Here is a 27,399-nt window from a genome sequence, read left to right as displayed (position 1 = left end):
ACAAAGAGAGACCGTGTGTACACAGGTTCATGAAACCCAGGTCAGATACTGTAAAATGTTTGTTAAATTATACTTAAATGCTTTTAAGCGCCGTCAAAACCAAACATTTTTTTGACAGTACTGAGAAGCTCATGCGACATGCATCAGACCCTGGTGAATCTGACCGAGTATCTATATAGATTACTTTAATAAGCATGAGTAAGGAGAGAGAAAGACTCAAGTAATCCCACACTAATAATGCAAAAAGCTCATGAAAGTCTATGTTTCATGATAGGGTCCTTTCATGGCCCTTCTTGCGTTTGTATTGTCGTTCTCGGTTGCGTTATCTTCATTGTCGTCCAAAAACATCTGCAGCATTCCCAGTTTGAACAGTCTGGACTTCCTTCCAGCACATCAGGTCCTAAATCACACTGCCGAATCAATGCACTGCTGGACTGAAGTATGAAATGCCACAAATTTTCAAACTTTCTGTCGCCAATCGCGGCAAGATCCCATCCTTCTTGTTTTGAGGCGCGCCTTCCCTTTGGGGAAATAGGAAGACCGCGTGGTTAAAATATTCTTGGATGGAAGCAGTAAATTGTCAGGAAAGCTCAGTCCTCGGCTCGCGCTCGCCAAGTTTCACAAGCCGTCCGATGGTGTTGCTCGCTGCATGACAAAGAGGGAAGGTGAAGCAGGACCTCTGCCAGCCCGGCGTCTGTATTCCCAGCCTGTGTTTATTCATTTCACTTCCACGTCGATAGTATTCGCCGTGTCGCGTATGAGGGGTCTGCACACGAGTTTGGCTCGGGCGGAACGAGCGTCGGCCTTTTCTCGGTCCGCTGAGTGAAAAACACACTTATTGGAGATTCCAATTTCTCAGAGCTGAAAGTGGCGAAAAGCACAGCGAGGCGTTGGCAGCCTGCTGCCGACGCTTCTCGCCTGTCAGCTTCTATTGAGACGCACTGATATGGGCGGAGGTTAAATTAGCCGCAGGTGCAGCTCGTTGGCCACCTGGACCAGTTCTGGCTTGCCTGCATCTCAATCGGTGTGCAGCCGCCGCCCTCCCCCCGCCATCCCGGCTCACCGCGGTGACGCGGAACATTGGAGCTGGCTGTTGAACCGCGTTCAGAAATCAGAGACTTCACCCAACAAGATTACGCCGCCGCTGTTCCTGAGGGCCGACGGAGGTGACGGCGAGATTGCTGCATATGCGCCCCCGTTTCTGGCCGTGTTTCCTTCATCTCTGTGACCATATCATTAGACACGATTAATTGGAAGTGAGTAGATTGAATTTAGAACACTAAGAGAATTACAGCCACTGAAAGTATTGGATTTGTTCTTGGGTCCGTGGGCCGATCACAGTTAATCACATGCGTTTGGTATCCTGCATTAGCAGTGTCAATAACGGCTGAATCTGTGCGTTTTATTTCCCTCTCGCCCGCAACGGCCAGATCCATTCTGCATTCATCTCTTTTTAAATAGGCAAAAAACACACAAGGCTTTATTGTCCTCCAGGATTATTTTCCCCCCTCTGCGGGTGAACTCTGTAGCAAATGCAAAATCGACATTTGCAGTCGAGCTTAATGGATACTGATTGCTGAAGCCAATTTACCCTTCTGCCCATCTATTGCTATGGACCGGGATAGCAAGCAATCACAGTGGGGAGAAAAGAGGTGGCGAGAGAAGAAAGAGAATTCATATTGATTGCCTCAACTTTCTGAAAATATTTACACAAATGAATAGCAAATGGTTTGCACTGAATGTGAGAAAAAAGAAGAAGAAAATCGCCACTGCTCACAACGCGGCGTTGTTTTCCTTCATTAACTGGCCTGTTTTCCATTGAGAGCATGATCAAGACCCTCGGCTGTAAACACACACAGGCCCTGACAGATGTGGAGGCCCAGTTTAAAGTGAAGCATGGTTCCTGTCGGCTCCTGTTTAATGAAGAATCCGGCAGAAGGATGCAGATTTTCCCAGAGCAGAGCAGCGATGTGCTCGCTGCTCGCTCCGGTCGCAGGTCATTAATAACCAGGCAGGCGGGGCGAAGCCAGTCCACTGCCTCGGTTCACGGGGTCTGCCTGCTCAGGCTTTCTGTTTCCATGGACGCACCCACACCAGTACCTGTATCAGGCCCGATGCTGCAGTTTTTGTACTGAGAAGTTGATTTTTTTTTTTTTTTTTTTCTTTCCACTGGAAGCACGAACCTAAAAGTCCAGTGTGGGAATTGGGCGGCGTTGAGTCGAGGCTGTTGGTTCTGTGCTCAGCTAGCTCAGTTGGACCATCTTAAATGGTTCCCAAACATAGAGCAACGCAATTACTTTAATTACCTGCAGTTTTCCTTCACTTGCATCTTTTTTTATTTTTTATTTTTTTGCACCATCAGTCCAAATCCAATGTCTCCCCGAGGCCTGAGCGCTGACCCCTCGCTGACTGATTCGCATTACCAGATAATTACTTGATTGCTGGTTCGATTCCAGGCTTGGGAGCTGTTCTGTGTGCAGTCTGCACTGTCTCCCTGTGGAACTGAGGGTTTTCCCTGATTGCTCTGGCCTGCTCTTGGTGCGTTCACACCGGACGCGAGTAGCGCGGCGCGATTCGCCCCTGGTTGGCCGCGTGTGCATTTTGTGACCCAGCAGCGGCTGCCGCTGAATTCGCGTCTCTGTTGCCGGCGGTCTGCTTTATTTGCTTGATAAACCCGACAACGTCGTCGTCGCGAGTCCAGGCGACGTGTCTGGATTCATAATATTTTGCAGAGGCGTTCACAGTATGGTGAGTTTCACCATTTACTCCTGGAGCTGCGCCTGGATGAAGGACGCTTTCAGCGGTACTTCCGTCTCTCCCGGTCCAGTTTGACGAGCTGCTGTCCCGCATCGGCGCTCTATTCCACCGGGGACCCGACCTCTCAGTGAACTCACTGTTTAACTAACAGTAAACGCTGTTTCACCACAATCTCTTTACTCAGTTTACCCGGGGACCCGACCTCCTCACTCATCTTCCTCCAAGCAAGCTCCTTTTTATTCCTGTCCCGATAAAAATACGACGATGGGAGCTCAGGGCGAGCGCCGACCGCTGTGATCAGTTTCTCATCCATTTCTGGTGTTTCCCGGGGGCTCCGGTACCTCATAAATGACGTCATATAGAGCGGCTCTGTGATTGGTTCGCCGCTCGCAAATTAGCTCAAATGTTCAACATTCCCAACTTTCAGCGGCGCGAGTAGAGCGGTTCGCGCGGCCGCCGCGCGGTTCGTGCGAGTAGAATGGCGGAGCGGCCGCCGCTGAATTCGCTGAATTCTCGCCGCGTGACCGCTCGCCGCTTCCTGGCTGCGCGAAAACCATAGATTTTCTATGTAAATCGGCCGCCCTCGCCGCGCTATTCGCGTCCGGTGTGAACGCACCATCTCACAATGAAGCAGGCTTTTGAGATGGTTTGGTGGTTATTCCACAGGGTGTGACTGAATGCTGATTGCTGAATCTGAAGGCCGATTTTGGCCCACAGGCCGTATGTTTGACACCCCTGCTCTACGATAACCTTCTGATTAATGTTGATAGTATTAATAGTGTGCTGGTAGCTCAGCCATCCATGGCAGAATGTAAGCATGAAGCTTTATCGGTATCGCTGTCCGCTCTCATGCCAGCCACTGCCAGGTAAACCATTATGACAACCGGCCACGAGCGCAGGTGGAGAACCTGCTGACGGCCGGCAGCCCCCTGCGAGCGAACAGTTGGATGAGGAGCGATCGGAGAACAGAATGACTTGAAATTGGCCTGTCCAAATGGCTTTTTAATGCTCCTTTTCTGAAGCTCCAGCAGCCACTAACCCAGGATGAGCGTCATTTTCTGTCAGTGGGAGAGTCAGCCTGCCCCAATGATTCTGCCCCTGTGTCTTCCTGCAGCACACACACACACACACACACACACACACACACACACACACACACACACACACACACACACACACACACACACACACACACACACACACACACTCGCTGTTATTGCCTCTCACTGGATATTGATTCATATTTTCTCTCTCGATGTAATGGTTCATCAATACAATGAATTATTTCCAAGTGCGGCTCACATTTGGCATCACAGGAGCGTCTCTGCTAAGAGTCATTAACACCGAGTCCAACTGCGTGTTATTAAAGAGACTCTGAAGCTGCATTACAACTCAAAATAACGTTTATGCTGCACCACTTTTTATTGATTCCAGGAAGCGCCAATAGATCATCTTAAAACTGATTCGACTACTTCTCTAATTGTTCAAGCCGCAAACTTCGATCATTAATGAAACTAAACTCATCGTCTAATTTTATGAGGACGCTTGAGAGTGGCTTCACATCAGGAACACATCTGGATTGTAGTGCGGTTGAGCTGCAGCTATGGTCAGTGTGTTTGATGCAGAGTTCCTTTAACACAGGAAATCACTTTGAGCAGTGAGACAGAAATGAAAGGTGTTTGTAACGTGATCTACTGAGCTGTTAGCAGATGACTCCTGCCTGCTGGTCTTCATTCTGCATCCTGACTCATCCTCCTATATCTTCTCCTTGTTTCATCTTTTCTCTTTATAAACTGGAGCGATCACACAGTGGACGCCGTGTCTCCGCCCTCTCGGCTCAGTCTGAGTAAAGATGGAGGACCAGGGGCGCATTCCACCCGCCTCCAGCGCCTGCAGCCATTAAACCACCAGGAACAAGAGAACTGATCAGGGATCAGTGCACGGGTCGTGTGGCCGTATTACACTGCGCCGCAATAAAAAGGAGCACTGGTCCTTTTATAGCCGGTGGAAATAAAAATAACTGGCGCTCTCCTCGGGTTACCTCCTCTGTCCTCTTTTCCTCCGACGTGTTCATCCCGGGAGCAGCCACTGGCTGAAACAAAATGATGAAAACTGCGTCATTTTCAGTGTTTCTGCCGCTGCCAGTTCCAGCATGACGATTCAGTGCATAGTGAGGGGATGGAAAGAACCTGGCGGGAGGACGACAGAGACTGACTGAAGTGGGAGACACGAGGCTCTGCCCTCTGTCCGTCCTCGTCCTTCTCTCTCTTCCACTGTCTGCTCCTCTTTCCTCTCACTTTGCCCTGAAGCCTGAGACTCTCCTCGTCGCTCAGCAGAACCAGGCTCTCTGTTGACGCGTCCTGCCTTCCTCTCTCAGTCCTCTTCACTCCGGCCTCCTCCTCTATTTCATTGCTTTTGGGAACTCGCCCCCTCCTCCTCCTCCTCCTCCTCCTCCTCTTCTTACTCTTACTCATTCATCCCTGTAAACGCCTGCCAGCGAGCCCCCCAGTCTCGGTCTCTGTCCGTCCTCCTGCTCTCCAGAGGTCCCAGCGGCTCCAGCGGTTCTCTGACAGACATGGCTCTGCTGCCTGTCACAGGTTCACCCTTACCTGGACTTACAGTTACTTCTGTGAAAAGCAGCAGAGTTAAGTCTTAAAAATAACATTTAATTGGTTATTCAGGAGCGTAACTCCTTGGTTGTAGTGGAACGAGTCGATGGCGAGCCGGGAGTCAAACCCTCCAGATACACTTCAGTTCCTCTCAAGCTGCTGCCTCAACTTTTCCAGGCGATGAGAGAAGCCAGGTGATCATTTCTACATCAGCTGCTGCAGATTTAGGGACGTTTCTGGATAATATCGCGGAGACCGGCTTATTCAGTGGTGTCAAACTCTGACCATGTTGTTCTCCTCTGCTGTTTTCATTTTTCTTTTGCACAACCAGCCTCTGACCTCGACTTCACTCCTTCAGCAGTCAGAATTATTTTCTGTTTTATCAGCACATTACTGCCAGAGTGGTGGCTTTAAGAACTGGTAGCTACAGGTACTCGTCCTTTTTCGCTCGTTCTTTATGTTTCTGATTAACTCTCCAAGCTCCTGCCGTGCATGAGACAAGCCACCATCAAATCTCAGCATGTTTACAAAGCGCTCGGCTTGTTGATGTTCAGCCTGTTTTTGGGGATCGTCTGACTCCTGTCATGTCGAAACTCCTGATGTGTAATAATGATGGATTACAGAATAATTAAGGAGCCGCAGTTTACATGGTGACTAATGGGCATAAAATATGATATCAAAATAAAATTAATCTTTCTGACAGATCATTTTCCTGTTGCTGGAATCTGACGAAACGGCTGCACAACCTGAATTCGCCCATGAAGGCCTTGACGAGCGAACAGTCAGAGCCGAGCGCTCTCTGCACCGCTTTGTTTTGTTTCTGATGCGAAATGAGGACAAAGCTGCGCTAAAGAGAGTTCATGGAGAGGTCAGCTCCGCATGGCTGTTTGTAGGTTAATTCGACTGAACTTGACCTTTAATCTCAGGTCTGATATCAGTATCAGTATCGGTGCGTTGAAACCCTTGAAAAGCTCTTCCTCTGCTCCCGTCAGCTGGCCTGTCTCTCCTTCCACCCACGATCAGAGCCTGCAGCTCAACGCAACAGTTCGCGTGCTGCTTCACGGATATTTTTCTAACTTCTCTTTCTGGGCGAGGATGATGGAAAAAGCCCGAGCCGGAGCCGAGACGCGGCGGGACGTGCCGAGGAGAAGCGCGGCAGGATAAATCACAGCAAATGGCAAAATAACTCCAGGAAAATACTGCGCCTCGTAAAAGATGAAAACATAAAACGGGGACGGGGGGTTACGAGATGAAACAGGTGAAAATGTGTTTGTGTGCGACGTCGCCTCGGGCCGGAAAGGAAGACGCTTCCTTGGTGATGCGACCCTGATGATGATTGGCAGCTCCCTGTGGGCGTTCCCACCGTGACTCACAACTTGTCACCGACTATTTGTTTCTTCATTTTTCCTCCGTTCTCAACGGCACAGATGATGCTCGGCGTCCCGAACGCATTCGACCAATTACTCCAATCTAATCAGCGCCGAGTCTTTTCCGCTGAGCTGCTGGATTGAACTCGTGACAGCTTCGCTTTAGATCGTCGTTCAGCGTTCTGTTGTCTCCGGGTGAACTTTATCGAGCGTTTAAGAGTTGCCTTAACTCCACAAGCTGGAAGCTGGTTTGGATCAGTCAACGTCAGAAAGAAGACGCAGGATTTGGAGCCATGAAATACATTCTCATAAAACTGCAGCGCTCAAAGTTCACCCTCGAGTAAAATCCCCCTGGACGAGCTACACGCTGCCTTTAATCAACCAAAGTAACGTATCTGGATAAGGACTGTCTAAATCCCAGTGAACACAAAAATCGAGCATCACGCAAGGCGGCCATTTTGAATGACGTCATGAATCTCCCTTTATGAGTTGTTTACCTTGGTGAATATGCTGAGGTGTGAGGGTGAATGTTCATGACTGTGATTAAATTTACCTAAAAAAAAAACAAAAAACAAAACTGTCAGTTAAAACTGAAACTAACCGAAGTGAGATTCAAGGGGGTGGCCATCTTGGATGGCATCACAAATCTCCCATGATTCTTTGTTCACCTCGGTCATTATTCCAGGCGTTGGGGTGAATATTCATAAACACAATTTATTCTTTAAAATATAACAAAAAATACTTACGAGCAGTCATGTTCGGATGAGTGCAGTTCACTCCTCGTCACTCGTTCAAAGATTTAGCACTTTGGCTTTTTTAAGCATTCCGAGCACTGCTGTAGATCGTCTGCACTGCTGCCACTTAATAGAACGGATTATAATAGAACGGATCATAATATTTCGCTGCTCAGAGTTTGAACCAGGAGATAACAGTAACGGGCTGAAGACTGAGCCCTGAGGTACGCCACAGCGGAGGGAAGGCTGACATTTCTTAAAAAGAAAAGCCTGTTTGACAGATATTTTTCAGGACTATCTGCATATGTTGTTTTTTAGAAACTTTAAGAAAAAAAATGTTTTCTGAAGTGTTTGCAGACGATGTTTATTTGACAATTTATGCACAGTAACCACCTTCAGCCACACAGGCAGAAGTGTTTAACGTACGCAGCTTTTCCCCCGTCTTTCACAACCGTTCAGATTTATTTATTCACCTCAGGCTTATTTAACATCAAGGTTTCCAGAAAAACACACCACTAATGTAACATTTCGTCCTTGTTGGGCTTTCAGAGAGCAAAGAACTATTTTAACCTGGCGGCTCCAAACAACAAAGCGGGCCGGTTAAAGAACGGTCCCGTCTGGCGGCACCTCTCGCTTTGTGTCGGCGCCGCTTTAAAGCTGCAACACAGAACAGGTGCGAGATGTGATGGAGGTCACTGCCAAATGCATGTTAAGACAGCTAAACACAAAAACAGCAGTGAGTGATTGTGTTGGCCGTACAGTGGCCGGCGTTTAATGGGACGAACGCCCACCTGCCAGCGAGCGGATGAATGGGCTCATAAAGGACGGACGTGGGTAGTTAAGGCTGTGATGAAAGGACCGAGTGAAATGGAAAAATAAAAATAAATCCGTCTTTTCAAACGCGCCGCTGTGGGACTCGGGCGGCGCGGCAGTGCTGGAGTCGACGGCGGTCTGACCTCACGGCGAGATGACCCCGGCCGGCCTTTCTGTGTGGGGTTTGCATGTTCTTCATGCTTTTTGAATCGATTCAAAAGAGAAATTGTTCAGTTAGTTTATGATTCTGAAGCAGTGGTGAAGGCAGTAGATCAGTGTCAAACTCGGTTTCATCCTGACCGAACTGCTAAAATGAAGCCAAAGAAACCTTTAAAGGTGCATTAAGGAGTTTGCACATTTCATGCAAAACAGCGGCCCCTGCAGGCCTTGGACATAACTGCAGCTTAGTGAAACACTCGTGCCTGTGGCTTGCGTCCATGTACGTGCACGGAAGAGGGGAACTCCTTCCTCGCTATTTTAGTAGCGCTCCAGTTAAGTTTCTTTTGCCCGCGGAGGGTCTGCGCTGGAGCTGTGGCAGTGCTACAAGCCGGTCTTTTCTTACTCTCTGGAAGATCCATCCTCAGTACTGCTCAGCTGTTGCTCGCTAAGCATCTGGCGGAGTAATGGCGGACAAAACGAAACCTAAGGAAATCAGGCCAGCGGGAGCGCGCACTACGTCACATCATCTCAAATTCTCCCCCAAAAAATTCTGGTGCTGGACCGGCACTGCAACTTTCAAGTGATAATTTAGCGCTGTTAGAGGTAGCCTACTTGCAATGAATATGTCAGGGCACATTCTACACATCATTGAATATCTGTAACGTATTTATGATGGAAAGTCAGTATTTTTAAAGTTGAAAAACTCCTTAATGCACCTTTAAGTTTAAACTTTAAGGTAATTTTTTATTGTGATGTATAAGTGAAGAAAATGTTGATTTTTTTTCATAAAACCAAACAATTCCGACTGAAAAAGGCGACAGTCTCAACATGAAGCCAATTGGATGAAACATCCCTGATGCTTCTCCTCCAGCTGTTGCATTATGGGTGGTTTTACAAACTCACTCTGACAGCCCGGCTGTGAGGCTAATGCTAGCTCGCTAGCCGCCAGGGCAGCGTCACTGATATCTCAGCCCGGGTCTCAGTGTCGTGTTGTGTCCATCATTCCTCAGAAATCAGTGTTTTCTCTGTTTTGCTCGGTTTGACGGCCAGATTTGCGTGTCTTGTGCACCGGTTGGTTTTGACGCCCATCCAGCAGCGATCTTTATGTTGAGATTGCAGTAAATTTCCCAACAGGTAGTTTGTAATGCAGACTTTTTCATCACATTTACTCTGCGCGGCAGCAAAGCAAAACTTCTACTTTTATTTAAAGGTTTATTAAGGTGCTATTTTTCCGATGTGGCCCAGTCAGGAATAAACTGGACTGAGATACGATGTGTTTGAATCCTGTTAGAGAGTCAATAAAGACGATCTTGTTAGAGTTATGTAGTCCTGTGCTGGGGGGGGGGGGGGGGGTTTAGCTCGTACCTTCAGTGTTTTTCGGGGGGGTCTTGCACCTGCAGTATTTATTGTTAGTTTTTTAATTTTGATTTCTCTGAGAGGGTTTTTAAGCAGTGAAGTAAGCCGATCCTCCGCGGGGCCTGTTGTTTGGACCGTTGTGATTTATAGATGCAGAGCAGACAGCTCAGATGAAAGTCTCTCCGTCAGGGTAGGAAATACAGATACCTCGTCGTCATAGCAACTGCTTCCAGCAAAAACAAAAAAAAAAGAAGAGAGCGAGAGATGGATACGAGGGAAAGAGAACCAACGATAAAAAAGGAAACAGGTCAGTGAGAGACGACGTTCAGATTCAACAGTGGCCGAGACGGGTTTTCTCTTTGCTGAAAGCAGATATTTCAGCTGTAACCTGGCCGGCGCTCATCCGTCAGGCGGTGGCGAGCTGCGGGACGCTTCGCCCGGTTCGGGTCACCTGACCCGGAAACGCTGGACGGCATTCTGGAACACGTTTAGTCTTTCAACAGGCTCACTTCACAGGAGCTTTTGAGGATTGGATGAATGTTTTGAAGCAGTTTCATTGTTTCAGCCTCATTGTTCCTCAGTTCCTCTCGTTCTTTCCACCGATGAGCCGTCGCCTTGCTGCACCTTTCCGAGTCCACGCCGGTACCTGTGAACCGGGCTGAACACACCACACTGTGTAACGGACAGCAAGAGGAACGCCGGCGTGGAAGCCAGATTTTCTGTTGCGTCACGTGATCGTGTGACTGATCCATTTTGACCGGACAGCACGGCGTCATCGTTTAGTTTCCCTCCGTCCTCCCAGGCCGCCATCTGTCAGATATCGATTCCTCCGCCGCTCTCTGAAGAGCGCCTGGCACTAATTGGACGCAGCACGCAGGGTATTCTGTGCACCGCGCACATGGAGGGCGAAGCCATCAGTCAGACTGAGATGTGAGTGTGATGCAACCCTCCTTCATGCCCATCTGGAGCAAAAAAAACACTCTTTTTTATCATCTCAGACACAAGATAGACGGGGAGTGTGTGAGGTTTTGTGTGTGTTGCAGAACGAGCGTGAATGTTACGACTCGATTACAGTTTCTTAAAAATAGTGAGTTTGAGATCAGTGAAGCAAAGAGTGAACAGTTCAGGCCTGCCTGCACATCAAGGTAAACATCAGGATAAACACACACACACACACTCGGGTCCCAGTATTCACCTCGGTGTTGTTTCTTTAATCCCTGCACAGTGTGTGTGGTTGATTCCTGTAAGTGAAAAGAAACGTGAAGGTCACAGCAGAAACATGCAGCGGCTGCTTCGCCGTACGGATCCCCACTTCAGTTACTCTCATTATTCTCTTCAGCACATGTTTCTGCTTCAGGTATTCAGTGTTTTCACGAGTCTGTGAAGTGACATTGGATTCCAAACCTGAAAGTGTGTGTGTGTGTTTTGTTTGACAAGCCTCTGCTGTATTGTGAACTGCAGGGTACTTATTGGTTATAAAAGCCGACGAGCGGATGGGTTTGACAGCAGAGGAGCGGTGTAAAATGAGGGGATGTCAGCAGTGTGACAGTAGTGTTTAGGTTCAGTTCAGCAATATTTTTAAAATAAACATTTTTGGCAATAGATTAATGTCATGAATATAGAAAGTATAATTTAATGCTGTTAACAGTGGCATATTTTAAAATCCACGGCGTGTCAGTTTGGATTTACTTGAGTAAGTTTCCGTAACAGATCTGCTTTTCTTTTTACTTTATAAAAATCTGGTGACAAGCATTAATAATTTACCTACAGAGAAAATCTAGTTTTCATAAGGATGGGTCCTCATGAATTTCTTTGATACACAAACATCCCATTGAAGCCTCGTAAACCTCAGTGTGTTCAGGTGAGTCTGCCAATTAACACTTTTTATCCTGGATCTCTGTTTGTTCACCAGCTGGAGTTTCTTCCTGTTGTGAGTCTTCAGTCTAATGATCATTCCTCTCATTACGCACCAACAATTTTAACTTTCCTGACACCTGTTTTGGACTGAAGCTGTTGGAGTTTTGTCTTTTCTCTCTCTCTCTCTTTTGGATTCAGTCAGAGTGTCTCCGAGGTGCCGGTCGGCCTCTTAATGATCCGGTTTCCACAGAGCATATTTAACATGCGACACTTGGTGGATCCCTCCACCTAAAGTGGTTTACAGTAGCAGCAGTGCATATATCTTCGGTATGGGCGGCCCCAGAGGGAGCCGAGGCCATATCCTGACAGGGCCGCTGCTGATATATCCTCCACCCACCAGGCCATACAGAAAATGAAATCCCTAACCTTGGCAGCTTTAGTGCCAGGCTCTACTCATTGAGCTCCATGGGAAATTGAGATTCCAGCCCTGCTAGCAGCACCAACACTTATAACTCCACCCAAAAGGTTTAAAAAAATAAGAAGAAAGAAAGGAAAAACGCAGAATTTCAAAGAAGAGGTCAGCCGTCATCGGTCACCCGTTCAACATGATGAGGAATTAAAAAGCAGCTGACAAACATCCGACTGGAAGGAGATGATTCCTGAACGCCCTCCTCGTGGCGTTTTATCTTGGCGATCTCCCGCTGGCCGGCAGTTTCTGACGGGACGAATCCCAGAAGGCAGCGGGAGAGGTCTCCGGGTCGGCGGCGGCAGAGTGAAAAATGATCCGCTTATGGCCGAACACGGCCCGATAAGATCGGGATTAGATTGGACGGAGCGGTTCGCTTCAGAAAGACCAAGTCGTCCACGTGTAGGGCGGCGGCGGCGAGGTAAAAATCCATCAGTGACACCGCAGCTTCAGCACTTCCTCCAGATGAGAACCTGCCGGTCGGCGGAGGCGTCCTGTAATCTGTGTGAGCCCGTCGGGGTCAAACAGCAAAAATCTCTTTGGATGAGGACGAATGATTCAAAGGGAAATCTGTAGAAACGTTTCTCCGAGCGGCGCTGAGGTGCAGCGGGGTTGCCGGTTGGATTCCGCTCAGAGGCCGTATTGGGCAGGAGGCGGCTTCCAGTCAGAAACCAAAACTCTGTTGAGTGTTTTGGCTCCGTTTCCGTGACAACGATGCCGAAAATGCACAGACTCTGTCGCCATGGAAACAGCACGACTCTGTGTCGATGGCGGAAATGCCGCTATTGCTCATGGGCACCACGGCTGTGGTGAACAGTAATTCTGCACATGCTCAGTCGACGCACGATAAGAACAATGTTTTCCTCCAGAGGGTCACGACTCCCGGTCCAGATGCTCCTGTGAGTTGACTGTGTGTGTGTGTGTGTGTGTGTGTGTGTGTGTGTGTGTGTGTGTGTGTGTGTGTGTGTGTGTGTGTGTGTGTGTGTGTGTGTGTGTGTGTGGTTTACTACAAAAACATCTTGACAGCGACACCTTGTGGCCTGACGAAGAAAATCGATGTGTTTTCTCTTGAAGTGTTTTCTATGAACAGGCCCCTAATCGGTCATGGGTAAAAATAAAGTCACTTGCCACAGTTTGAATGAGATCCGCTCGGTGTTTCAGAGCTTTAGGTTTGTTTTTTTTTATCCGTGCGATTGACTCCGACTGTGCAGAAAACACTTTGGTCTGATCTAACTGACCTGAAACTTCAGCCAGCAACCGATTCTCCCACCGCCGGAACAAGTTATCGATTCTTACCGTTCCACTGCATCCTTTTGAAATCTTCCTTCCTTGCGCTGCGACGGCGTGAAGCTGGGAGGAGTTGAGGAATGTGTTTTTCCCTGATTATGTGTTTCTGTAAAGACGCCCGGAGCGACGGTCCTGATGCATTATTGAAGTTCATGTGAAAGTGCCTGGAGGCGTTGTGTTCAGGGTCGTCAAGGTCATCCTCACACACACGGCACATGCATGCCTGTGTGTGTGTGTGTGTGTGTGTGTGTTGTAACGTTACCAACATGTGTCTTCTAACTCCATGTGACAACCAGCACTCTCCACAGGCAGCAGCCGGCGAGGAGGAGGAGACGACCGGCCTCCGCTCTGACACGATGCTCACGTTCACTGTTCTCTGATAATGACCCTGTCTTCTCTCTCTCTCTCTCTCTCTCCTTCTCTTTTTCCTGCTGACTGAACCAACAGATCACTTGGGCATCGAGTTCATGGGTAAGGAAGCTTCTCTTGTCTCGTTCCTGCATGAGTCACGGCTGTCAGAGATCACAGGGCTTCATGTCAGATCAACATTTCACTCCCTGACTGCTTACAAACAGAACGCGCTCCGCTCGTGACGCCCGGCAAGCGGCACGCCCGGATGTGTCTGATGGCGTTATGATACGAGTTGACTTGGAAACACGAGAGCCCCGCTGAATGTAAATGACATGAATGCAGCGCGCCGCACATCTCCGTCGCCGCCAGCGTTAACCTTCCACGCCGCGCTGGATCCACGCCGTCTTTATCTCCCCGTTCTCACACATTTATGCATCTGTGCTTTCTGCGCCATTTCTGTCTCCGTGCTTTCCTTCGTTCTCTCTCTCTCTCTCTCTTTCTTTCTCTCGCTCGCGCTATCTCTCTTTCTTTCTCTCACAATTGCTTATGAAGTGTCCCTTCAGAATACCAATGTGCTGCAGTCTCCTTGGAAACAGTGAGAAGAGAGAGGCGGCCGCGCTGCAGTCAGGGAGTTTTCTGAGATGTTGGCACTGTTAGCAAATGCACTCTTCATTAGCACGTGTGTGTGTGTGTGAGATCGTATGTGTGCGTGTGTGTCTGTGTGTGTACATGCATGCACATGCATGGCACACATTCAAAATCGTTCGCCCATCGTTTCTATTAATGTGAGTGAGATGAGATTCTTCCTCTGTGTGTGTGTGTGTGTCCCGTGCACATGCCTGCGAGGCAGTGTGTGTGTGTGTGTGTGGCGGATGCCAGCAGCTCCGCCTGGTCGTTGCCAGGCTCTCCTCTCTCCTCTCCTCTCCTGTTCACGGCGTCGAGCTTCGCAGCTGAGAGCCGCCAGTTAAAGACTTGCTGTCTGCTCCAGGGAGGCGGCCATTTTCACCTGATGACGCCAAACTTGCCTCGCATTCTGGGCGTCCGTTTACACGACGACGGTGGTCGGAGTAACTGAGGAAGCAACTTTTTGAAAACGGCTCTCTTGGTGGAGCTTTTTGACAGTGACTCTGAGGCCATGTTTACACACAGCCTGCTATCTATAAAAAAAAAGAAAAAAAAAAACATTTTTCATTATGTCAAATCTGAATGAAAACCCCATCAAGAGCTGCTCTGAGCAGGTCCAACCTGCAGACGGCGAGGCTGCCCGGCCAGCCAATCGGACCTATGAATCCGGGGAAGAAAAAAGACAGAACAAAGAATGGCTTGAGCTACTTCCTGTTCTTCAGCGATAATGATTGAAGGACTGTTTGAACCAGTAGAGAAGTAGAGCTCCTCCAAAATGTGGTGACAGAGAAAAAAACAGGAAAACATTGAGTGTAATCTGTAAACTCAGGTTTCACAGGAGGATGAACTCCGTCTCCTCCGTCTGCATCACAAACTGAAAGACAAAGATTTTCCAAATCTCCACTCTTGATGCAGTTTTCAGATAGAATCGCTTTTGTTGACTTGTAGTTTCTTTTACATGTATACAGATTGAAAGGCAAAACCTTTCTGAAACAAAAACCGCAGGAAAAGATGTTTTGACTTGAAATGTTGTGAAGACCTGTACGTCTTAAAGTGGACTCAGACCTGCGTCCTTTAGATTCAGACTCTGGAGCGCGGCCTCCACCGTCTGAACCAGAGCGTCTCGCGTTGTGTCCTCTGGCCTCAGTGTCTCAGTCGGTCTGACGGGTTGTAAAAGCGAAGGATCGTCCCCGAAAACGGCTTTTCTTCCTCCCTCCTTTCACTCCTCTCAAAGTCTGCACGTCCTGCTTTTCTTCTTCTGCTGTCCGAACGCTGTATTTTCAAACTGAAGCCCTTTTTCTTCTCTCGCTCTCTTTTCCCGAAACCTGCTGAGACTATGCAAACTTGGCAGTGACAGATGATTTTTTTTTTTTTTTTCTACAGAGCCATCTTGCAGGTTTTGCCATTTATTTTCAGCGACAGGTTTAATGCCTCTGCAACATTGTTCAGGCTGCCGCCGTCTCTTTGCCTGGCTCACGTCTCCGGCGCTGCCAGCGTCTTTCCCGCCATAGTGCTTGGCGGTGCACAGATAAGCTCCGCCCACACCCAGACCTGCTCGCCAGGGTCTGTGGCTCAGGACAGCAGGTCTACTTCTGTCAGGTACAGACGGAAAACCTTTGGTCCAGGTTGACGTCTGTTGCTTTAAATCTCTTCCTGAGTTGTTATCCGTGAGTCGTGTTCAGTATCGATACAGAGACTGACCCATACGGTTTTCTCAAGGCCGATTCCAAATATTGGTAGTAAAGGAGGCCGATGATCAATATTTACCGCCGATATTCTTTTGCAATAACTGAAAATAAAATGGTGTCAGAATTTTGAGAAGTACAAGCCTCTCGGTCTACTTCCTGCAGTGTTGTTTTTGGCAGCCTATTTTGATTTAGTTTTAGTCTTAGTCTTTTGGACGAAATGCTTATTAGTTTTAGTCACATTTTAGTCATTTCTACACTTCATAGTTTTAGTCTAGTTTTAGTCGACGAAAACCAAATGAGTTTTAGTCCAGTTTTAGTCATAAAAAAAGCCTTAAAAGGAAAAATACAAAGGAAATTGTAAACAAAGCAAACATAATAAAATATACTTAAATGGCAAAAAAAAAAAAAACGGAAACCAACAGGAAGTCTTCCTGTTGGTGTTTTGTAGGGTAACAGCAGAGTTATCAGAGTTTTTCAGTGTTTTTCTTCTTTGTAAGCGAGGGAAATATCTGTCTGTGTTTTGTATTTAGTCATTAGTGAAATGTTGCCCAGTTTAATTTGTTGCAGCAGGTTTCACGACTATTGCGCTAACTGTTAGCATGTCAGTGGGTTTTTCCAACTGCGTTAGCATTAAGCTAGAGGGACTTTATTTTTTCATAAGCCATGTTGTGATTTACTGTTTCACGGCGTCTCGTCTGGGAGAAAAGCAGAATTCAACCTTTACAGGAGTAATCTGCCAGACAGGAGACAAATCTCTTGTCTACGGAGTTGTTCTTTTAATGGTGAAGCTTCTTCTCTCCTCTTCTCTATGCACATATATCTGTATGGCTCTGTTATCTGTTAGCCTTCTGAGTGTGACCAATCAGATGGTGCTGTGGGCGGGACAATGCTGGAGGCAGAGGAGACTCCAGGCAGAGAGACGTGGTTGAATCCAAGCCAGAATAATCCCGTTTCATATTGATCTCTAATCGGCCGTCAGATCAAAAGAAAACAGGCCGATATGCATCAAAATGCCAAATATCGGCCGGGCCGATGATCAGTCGATCCCTAATCATTACATGCTCCTCAGGTACAGACAAACATTTATTTAGTAAGAGGTTTAAACAAAATGCCGGGTTTAATCCCCCAGCAGATACTTTCCTGCAGACTTCCCAAAGCTCTATGAATGATTCATCGTGGATGAACCGGCTCTTCTCAGCAGAGCCAGTTTGTGAGGTTAAAATTAGAGCCGAGGAGAGTGAAGGTGAAGATCTCTCCACCTTGGACAGCTCCCACCCAGAGCTTAATAAGACAGAGAATATATTCAGGAATTCTCAGATCCTGCTCCTCCTGTTGATACATTTTTTATGTGGCTGGGCGAAGGGGTGAGAAACTTGAGCGTATCAAGTCAGTCACTCATGTGCACATCAATATTTCCCTTCCATCAGAGATCACTGAGCTCTGACTCCAGGATGTTCCCTCTGCTTGTAAATCAATGTTAGACTAAAGCGTTACAGGCAGATATGTTTGAGGTGGGAGGGGCTTTCAGCCATGTTGACTTTCAATTTTCTGCTGTTGGGAAGCAGTTCGGAGGGAGGTGGAGCCGCGGCGTGGATCTCAACAGCCTGACGCCACTGGAAGGGGGGGTGATCTATATGATCCAGAGGAAACTTCTAAAAACTCCTTCTCAACCTGCGAGCTCCTAGTTTTTATCTGTGTCGAAGAAGATTAGTAATGAGAGGTAGGAGACTGGGAGATATTTGGTTCAGATAAATCGGTTCAAATAATCTCAAATCTGCTTAAATGACCTTGAATTATCTAAAATCACGTCAAGTTTGCTCAAATCAGCACAAACTGTCTCGAATCACGTCAAATCTGCTCAGATCAGCTCAAACAGTCCCTGATCTGATCAGATTAAATCAGCAGAAATAATCTCGAATCACCTTAAATCATCTCAGATTGACTCAAATCATCTTGAACCATCTCAAATAAGCTCAAAGAAAGAAGTGGGTGAGGGGGCAAAGAAAATGAGCAGCGATAACAGAATCTGCAGTCAGCTGCAGAGATTGAGTGTCTAAATGGATGAACGAAGCCCTGGCAGCAGCGGCGGGAAGGAGCCCAGCGAGCGCGGCAGCAGACCTGCATGAATAAAGCTTTTATCCACCATCAGCAGCCTTCGCTCCGGCGCACGAGCCTCCTAATGCCCTGGGGCCGCGAGGCAAGGCCGGAGAATCCCGGCTCCCTCTGCCTGCCCCTCCACGCCTCCTCTCACACCCGGTCAGTCGTTTCTCTTCTTCCTTTTATTCCCGTCAGTCTCGCGGCGGCGGCGGCGGCAGGATCTCATATCTCCAGGCCATAAGCCGCTCTCAGACTTCACAGATCCACCGGAGGAGGGAAAAACCTGACAGCGCTGTTTAGGAAAGTCCAGATCAACACGCAAACCAAGACGGACTTCACGATGTTTTCAGCACGGAGACGGAACCGCATCGAGCTGGTCATCAATCATCTGAAACCTGCCGCTGTGTCAAGCTTGAACCGAATCCAGTGATCTGCCACTGAACATTACACTTCACGGTTCAATGCTTGATTGTACGAAATGTGATACGATTGGATGAAGTTCCATCAGACAGCAGCAGCAGAGCTGCAGCGGGACCGAGCGCCGGCCAGCACTCTCTCTGGTCCGCATGTCCAAAACGTTCAAGGAAACATAAAATCATCTCCAGTGACTCTCAGACCTGGAATCGCTGATCGCTGCAGTCAGAGGAAGACGTCTCGCATCGTCCGGGTGGAGCTCAGAAAGAGCTTTTCTGTTTCTTTGAATGTTTCTGCTGAGCCAAGCTGAATGGAGCATGATGGGATTATTTCACATCCAGATTTTCAGTCCCGTGGTTCCCATTCTGGACATGTGGAAGTGTGTGTTCTGCAGCTCGCGGCTCTGCGTCCAGGGCTTGTGCTTGTATGTCAGGAATCCCAGCAGGCCGACCTCTGACCCCAGAGTTCAGTGTCCTCGCTTTGTCAGCCAGACGCTCGTCTCCTCCGTCTGCATCTGTGTGTGAGGAAATCACATGACGCTGTCATCCTGCAGATGAAGCAGGAACACACTTCCTCTCTGGAAGCCATGATTTATTGGCACGAGGAGGGTGTGTGAGCTCAGGGAGGGTGTGTGTTCTCAGGAGCCGAGGAGGAGGGGAGGGCGGCTGACACACTGCTCCACCTGCAGGGTTAACCTCACACTGCGCAGGTGGAGCATGAGTGCCGTGGAAACTTCCCATCTCCGACCCGGTAGAGTCGTGTTGAATCTCACCCGCTGCCAGGTGTTCGTCTTCATGAAGACCTTCTAACTTCAACTGTAAAAACACGCTGGAATCTTCTATTTTTTAAATGTTTCTACTCTGCAGCCACAAAATTGTCTTCTTTTGGAATAACTTCAGTCTGTTCTAATCATGCACAATTTCAAATATTATCCCCAAAAAAATCATTTTTTAAATGTGACCCTTTAGTTTTTTCAGCAGTGTTGAGCAACTTATATAGAATTATATTTCATTTATGACTAAATTCAACCAAAAACAGTACTTTAATTTTTAAATTTGGTCTGGACATTTGAATTGTCAAAATAATGTAATCTGTAGTGTTATCATTAGTGTCGTGTCTGATTATATGATTTACAGTGAAAATATAGAAATGTCAGTGAAAACATTCCAGAGTGAAATTTAACCAGAAACTTTTTACACTGAGTAACGAAGCTGAAGCTCTAAAACTGTAATTAAAAAATCAAAGTAGTCATGGAAAAAACAGGGCATTTTTCAAACTTTCTTGGTGGTTTGGCCAGATTGCCGCCTCTTGTTGATTTTGGACCACGGGCCTCATGTTTGACACTCCAGCTGCAGGGATTTACATGCGTTCGTACATCAAGTGTGTTTCTATTAGAGATGTCAGCGTTTATAATTCTTTCTGCACAAGTAATCGGGACTTCTAACCGATGTGTAACCGGTTACACGTAAATGTCCGACTTGTGATCTTTTTCTATGGCAGTTGCACTATATGACCACTAGAGGGCTCTGTCTCCATTGAATCACAGTCCCTCATAGTCCCATTAAATCAAAGGAGGAGGAAAATGACATGAAAACGGTTATGATTTGTTGTCCATCTACACGTGTGTGTAGATATTGACACACCTAGTTTCTGTGTGTGTGTGTGTGTGTGTGTGTGTGTGTGTGTGTGTGTGTGTGTGTGTTGAGACATTGAGCCAGGTGTGTGAAATCAGTCTTGGATTAAATAACTTCAGATCAGTGAGAAGTGAAGGAAACGTTTGAAAGATGTGAGGATTTGTGAACCAGGACGGCTTTGATGATCAGATGCTGCTGGATGTTGAACGCTTTAGAACACCCGTATAGAAAAAAATAAAATTAAAAAAAAATTTAAAAAAAGATCCTTTCAGATGTTTGAGATTTTTTTTATCGCGATCTGCAAATAGTTTTTGGTGTGATTTTTAAAAAATTACATTTTCAGACATTTTTCACAGCAGTCGGTGCTCGGACAGTGCGCCCTCGCCCCCGCCCCCTAATGATATAATTACGGCCAATGAGGCGACGTGACGGCACCGTCTGATCGGCGGCATCAAACCAGCAGCTGGCCACAGAGGGAGGGGCTGAGAACAGCGGCGTGAAGCAGCGGCTTCACCGCTGAGGAGACATTATCTGCTTCTAATGTCCAGGCAGACTCCAAGCAGGCCTTGAAATTAGTAACACTCCTCCTCATTGACTGCTGCCAGCCTGCCCTTGAGCAAGACGCAGTGTCTGCAGTGGGTTTGCTGCCTGCGTCGCTCCCAGCAGTGATTTCCTCCTCTGGTTTTTTTCTTCCCTTCTCTGACTAAAGTGTCGTCGAAGCTGGGCGGCAGTGAGGATTTGTCTCAATCACCTGGATGTAAAACTCCACTCCTGTCATCTCTGCTTCTCCAAGGCCTGAGCCTCGCTAAATAAAGCCTGATTGATCGCCGATTAATGCTTCCCAAGGCAACGATGATTTACTTGTTCGGAACAAACAAGACAGCTTCCATTTTTCTCCGCTAATGGCGCCCCCCCCCCCCAATAACTCTTCTTGTCTCCATGTATTCAAGCTTCATTACATGTGGCGTCCGTTTCAGAGGCGGAGTCTGGCGTCTGCCGGACGCGGCTCAGAAACTCTGCCTGGTATCAGAACCGCAGCCGGGGAGACGGAAATTGGTTCTGAGTGATTTCTGTTTGTTTTTTTTTTTAAACTTCGCTGTTGTTTGCTGTATTTATCGCTGATTCCGTTTGTACTTGAAGGAATCAGCTGTTTAAACTCCGGAGCTCCACAGCTGCTTGTTTGAGGCTCTGAAGCTCTAAAGCAGCTGTTTGTCTGCAGTAAACAAACTGATGCACCGAACTGATTTCTGGATCGAATATCGGCCCGATATCATCAAAACAGGCGGAAAACGCAGCCTGCAGCCGAGGTGACCCTTCACCTTTAAATCTGTTGCCACAGAGAGGTAACGGTTTAGAGCGTTTAGGTCAGCCGTGGTATCGGATCGGTATCGGTATCAGCCGATAGTCGAAGCCACCGTATCGGCATCCAGAAGGAAAAAAGCTCAAGATGGAAATTAAAAACGTTTCATTTCATGTTATGGTGAGAATCTCTGCGTCGTCTTTAGAGCAGATGCACACAGATGCAGGAAAGCCTTGACTTGTGTCTTTTTCCCCTCTTCCTCCTCCTCCTCCTCCTCCTCCTCCTCCTCTTCTCGCTCATCCTGACAGATATGCTCATGATCTATGGCTTTATTTCCCGGGAGCCTGTTGTTCAGACGTTAATGCTGCTTCTCCCTCTGTTTTGTTTCTCCGCAGAGAGCAAAGAGGTGTACAAGAGACAGGTGCTGTCAATCACATCCATCGCCATGGCGATCTGCCTGCTGGGAACGCTGTGCATGGCCCTGTACTGCCGCAACAAGTGAGAGCGCGCGCGCACACACACACACACACACACACACAGACACACACACACAGACATACTGTAAACACACACATCAAAACACAACTTCGGAGGGAACTTTTGTGTTTTTATTCACAGATTCTCTCTCAGACACGCAAACTTTGTTTCTTCCTGAAGTCTCTTTCCAAAAATAAATCGGTTTTACGCAGCGAGGCCGGAGTGTGAGCACGAGCTCTAACCTTGAGCTGCCTGCTCACGCTGACAGGAGAACTTATTAAAACATATTAAACACATAAAACACACAGAGAGACTCAGACGCCGCTCACGCCTCGGTGTTTTCAAGTGAAAATGCAAAACTTTCAGAGAGCCGTTGCCATGACGACGGTGTTCAGGGCCACTGAAAACGCAGCGTTTTAAAGACGGCTCCCAAGGTGGAAGTTTGTGAAAACACTCTGACTCTGTCTCCATGGAAACGGAGGAAAATGCTGCTTTAGTTTGAGACTCATGTCTATTTAACTCATTTGTACCACAATGTTTTACAAACCTTACTTTCTAAATTGTTTTTGTTTTTTTTAGTATTCCTGTCGTGATTTCATTGTTTTCCATTAAAAGGAAGCCATGGCTTATTCCGGTGTTTTCCTCCGAATTTATCTCTAAAAACTAAAAAGAGAATTATTCTATCTTGATTTTTTTAAATACACAGAAGCAGAAATCTGAATTGCCTGAAAAAGAAAACACTATCATGAGTTCAGCCATTCCCATTAAGATCGTGACCTTTGAACTGTGTGACCTGATCGGTTCTCCTATCAGCGTGAGCCGTTTGACCCGGAGCTTCGGTTTGCTGAAGGTCAAGATAAGATTTCTACAAACCAGCAGTGAGAAACAGGAGATCCACCAAACATTTTATTTATTTATTTTTTCTAGGTGAAGTTCAGATTTCATCAAAACACACACACACACACACACACACACACTCACACACACACACACACACACAGAGGGGGAGTTATGGTCCGAAGGTCAGCTGCTGTTCCTCGTTCACTCTCCTCTCTGCAGGAGTGAGTGTGTGCAGTACGGTGTGTGTTGATGCTCTTACAGTATCGGTGTGTGAAGAGGACGGGTCAAACACCCGGCAGTGTGTCTGTCGGGGGAGGACGAGCCGTGCCACGCCGCGCCGCGCCGCCGGTGATAGATGGCCCTGTAATTCCGTGGGCTTCCCTCTGTAATATAATGATGTGAGTGAGTGAGCAGCCTGACAACACCATAATCGCATCAGGAGGATGATGGACAGGAGCTTTCAGTGAATCCATAATCGAGCGGGGAACTTGCTGTGGAACGGAGAGAATGCATACTGATCGGAAGTGAGTGCAGATCTGAGAAACCAGAGCGGCGATAAACCGAAGGTTTAGTAACCCTGGAGAGAGAGAATTCATCAACTGCTGTTCTCACTGCTGCTCAGCCCTGATCTAAACTCTGAAATCTGGTTTTCTCAGAGCTTTTCCAGGATTACTTTATTTAAATAAGAATAAAACCAAACTCTCTTTCAGTGTCATGAAAAGCATTTACTGGTTTACAATCTGTCACTTTCTAGAGCAGCTTGATGTTCAAAACCAGATTTCTCACCTCAATAAAAAAAGCAATAATCTCATTGATGCATTGATATCACTCCTTATAGGATGCCTGTATGATGTAGGATCACTGGTGTGTGAGCCTGAAACTCTTTAGCATGTAGCATGTAGCATGTAGCACAGCTCAGAGTTACCTGCTAAGCAGTTGAACTAATGAGTGACATCGTATTGATTAACTTCCTCCTCCTGATATTTTGTCAGAACTTAATTTACAGTCTGTCTTACTGTCGTCACTCTCATTAATATTAAAGGTCCTCTAAACCGCGGCCGTTGCTCCTCCTAATATGGTTTATACCGATATTTCAGTGTTCTTTCAGTGGAATTCGGTCACAGCCGTCTTCGTCTTGTGCAGCAGACATTTCTGACTTTCCGTCCGTGAGCTGTGCTTCAGAGCGGCGTGCATGTCGAGTCCTGAGCCGGTGAAACGGGGTGAGGCGAGCTGCAGACTGGATGAGAGACGGATTCACAGCGTCGCTCTGACCTCCACTTCCACTCCACTCCAATAAAAAGAGTGTTTCTCCTGCTGTTACTTAACTTGGATGTTTGACCTTCGCCGGGCTGAGCGGCGGCTGTGATGTACAGTTTGACACCAGCCGGCGGTTTTAACATCTCCTCTGCAGCGCCCGCCTCCTCCAGCTCCGGCCGGAGATGAAGACGTGTGCGGACGGGCGGGGGCTTTTATTTTTTTCGAGTTACATCAGAGCGAGTGCAGAGCCGAGCCGAGCCGAGCCGGGCCGGGCCGGGCCGGGCAGGGCAGGGCGGTCACGGTCCAGCATGCAGCTCACACAACACTGAGGCCGTCTCCACGCCACATATGCAGGGAATCTCGAAATGAAATTATTTGCATGTTAATAGATTTTATTCAGACGGGAAGAGGAAGCTGAAGTGAGGTGGAGAATTCTTAACAAGGTCTTCTCTTTTTTTTTTTTTTGAGAGAGATAGAAATTCTCAGTCGGAGCAGATTATCTTGTTGGACATGTCTGAAAGAGATCTTTAACAATCTGAACCTCTGCCTGCGTCGGCTCTGAATGCTAAATGATGCCTCTGAAGTCAGGCTGGAAACTCAAACACCAACATTTCTTTTAAGGAAAATCAGCAGGAACCGGTTTGTAATCATAGATCTGACGATTTAATGAAGGCATCGCTGCAGCGTTGCATTTTAAACTTCATTTAAACGGGATGAAAATGCCAATATTTTGACTAAAAAAAAACAAGAATTACAACAGAAGATGAGGAGAAACTCAACGTAAAGTCAGATTCTTCTTATGAACTCCCCTGGCAGCATGGCTGGGAGGCTAATGCTAGTTAGCTGTTTAGCTAGCTCTGACAGCAGCGTCATGGATCTCTCAGCTCAGCTCCCGGACTCGTTTCCTGTCTGAAGAAACCTGTTCAAGAAAAATCATTTGAAATGTTTAGGATTTCTTAGCTGGTTTGATTGAGCCTCTTGCAGGCCGGATTTGGCCCACGGGCCTCATGTTTGACACCTCTTGCTTTGACACATCTTTTGAAGAAATACAATTCAAATAACACCTGTCTCGAAAATTAAACGTTATTTCCCTTCATATTTTAGTTTTTCCCTCATATTTAAAATGACTTGTGCATCTTTTTACACATTAAACATCCGACATGAACCTGTCATCAAATTCAACCAACAGCTATCTCAGGTTAAAAGAAAATAATCTATTGTGAATGAGACGTGGCGTTGTGTGATTATCGAGTCGCTGCATCCTGTTAACGTTTCTCTCCTGGTCCCAGCCTTTCTTTCTGACACCCAGCTTGCTGTTCCCGCCTCCCCCCTCTGCCACGGCGGCGGCGGCGGCGGCTTGTTTATCATAAATAAGTTTGAGCGGGGAGCTTCTCGGATAACAAAACCAAAGTTCCGGCGCGGCGGCGGGAGACGGATGTGTGACGCGTCTTTCAGCAAAACATAAAGAGCTGAATGTTTGTTTTGATTGCAGTGAAAGCATCTGCCGCTGCCATCGACGGCACATTTGCATCCTGAAACATCAAACAAACAGGCAGATTGAGAAAAAGCCTCTTTCTCTCTGTCTCTCTCTCTCTCTCTTTTTCCAGGAGATAATGGACCTTTTCATATTAAGCAAACACTTTTTCCTAAAAGAAGCGTGAACCGAATGTCGCGGCCTTCTTCTGAGGGAATATAATTAAAGTGCCACAAAGGTGGAGAGGAGGCGGCCGAGCACGAGGCTGTTTGCAAACACTTCATTACACCGCCGCCATTCAGAGGAGAGAGAGGCGCTCAGACAGTGAAGGCATCGCCACCTGCATCTGATAATGAGCCGACCGCCGCCGCACAATGAAAGTCGTGATTCAGGGTTTTTTTTAATGCGTTTCTCTCCAGGTCAGTCTAATTGCTACAAGCCTGGTAACGAGCGCCGAAATCGTTAAGCACGACTAAAAAAAAAAAAAAGAAACAACAAAATCACAAACAGAAACCCGAAAAGCTTCTTCAGAGTCAGACGACGTAATCCTGCTCCGCGGTTCTTCCACTTCCTACGACAGTAAATCTCTGTCTGGAGCCCAAGTGTCCATCAGGGACAACAGGCACATTTCAAACTCAAAACTGGATCGAACACGCAAAAACTATTCCAGTTTTCAAAGTTTCTTACTTTACTCTAAATACACCGCATTCAGAACTCTCTTATTGATCTCCTCGACCTTGAAGGAAGCTGTAGAGGTCAAACACCGAGATCTTCAACCATCTTCCAGACAGCGAATCAGTGGGTATGTGGGGAAAAAAAGAGGCTGATTGTGTTTAAACAGCAACGTTTTGAGAATGATGTCTGTTTCCACGGAAACAGGAAAAACACTGAAAATGGTGTAGTGTCATGTTTTGGCCACTAGTGGCTGCTGTGTGTTTGTTTTAGTAAAGAAACGTCACAGTGTGCAGAGAAAACATGAATGATGGGAGTAAACTGACATTCACACAGGTAATGACCAAGTTGGACTTTTATTTACGCTGTAAAACACTGAGTTGTTTTTATTGTGTCTGGTTTACGTCACTTTTCTATTCTAGTTGAGATTTACTTGGATTCCATTCTTTACTTTTCATATTTAAAAAGAAATTAAAGTACTTTTCCAAAGAGGAAACCAGCCCCTATATTCCAGTCCATGCTGTCGATAACGTGTTGGAATTGAGATTTACTGAAACGAAATGTGCTTCAACTTCCTCCGAACTTCTAATTACTTCTCTGTCCTGAAGCTCTTGAATTAATTACAGCAAAAATCGTGGACTGGCTGTGAAAGCGAGACTTGTTTGTCTGAAGACGCTGCTGAACCCGTCAGGTCAAGCAGCAGTTCCTCTCTCTTTGTGCGGAGTTTTCCAAACTCCCAGGCTCAGTGAACGCAGCACGGCCTGATGACTCAGAGCTCATTAGGGCTGTGAAGATTAACCGATGTGGATTTGAGAATCAATGCAGGAGTCGGAGACGGCGGAGCCGTGTCGGATCACAGCTTCAAACCAAAGCGCGAAGCTAAAACAAGCTCAAAGCTCCGTGTGTCCTGATCGTTACCTGCGTCACGGCCTGAGAAAGGAGGTTTATTCTGACGAGAGCGTCTTTAAAATTGTGTTTTTGACTATCGAAAAAAATACATATATTTTACATGACAGTGTTTTTAAAACGACAAACCCTGGAAATGGTGCAGTTAGTATGCCGGGCCACCGGTTGGCGCCGTTGTTTATTTTTCTAACTAAACCACACACACACACACACACACACAGACACAGGGAGAACATGCAGCCTCCACTAAGAAACCTCCC

The 27,399-nt window shown here is 47.1% G+C and overlaps 1 protein-coding gene across 1 annotated transcript in view; it reads left to right on the top strand.

Moving 5' to 3' along the window:
• The window catches only part of nrg3a (neuregulin 3a), a 381,203-nt gene that overhangs the window by 339,764 nt on the left and 14,040 nt on the right, over window positions 1-27,399 (top strand). Inside the window, exons 4-5 of the mRNA XM_030106513.1 lie at window positions 13,853-13,876; window positions 21,909-22,011. Of these exons, the coding sequence (XP_029962373.1) occupies window positions 13,853-13,876; window positions 21,909-22,011 (127 nt within the window). The remainder of the gene's footprint in view (window positions 1-13,852; window positions 13,877-21,908; window positions 22,012-27,399) is intronic.

This window comes from Salarias fasciatus, chromosome 13, assembly GCF_902148845.1.
Source record: "Salarias fasciatus chromosome 13, fSalaFa1.1, whole genome shotgun sequence".
Lineage (NCBI taxonomy): Eukaryota > Metazoa > Chordata > Actinopteri > Blenniiformes > Blenniidae > Salarias > Salarias fasciatus.
The sequence above is the reverse complement of the archived record's forward strand: the minus strand, read 5'-3'. Positions and strand labels throughout refer to the sequence as shown.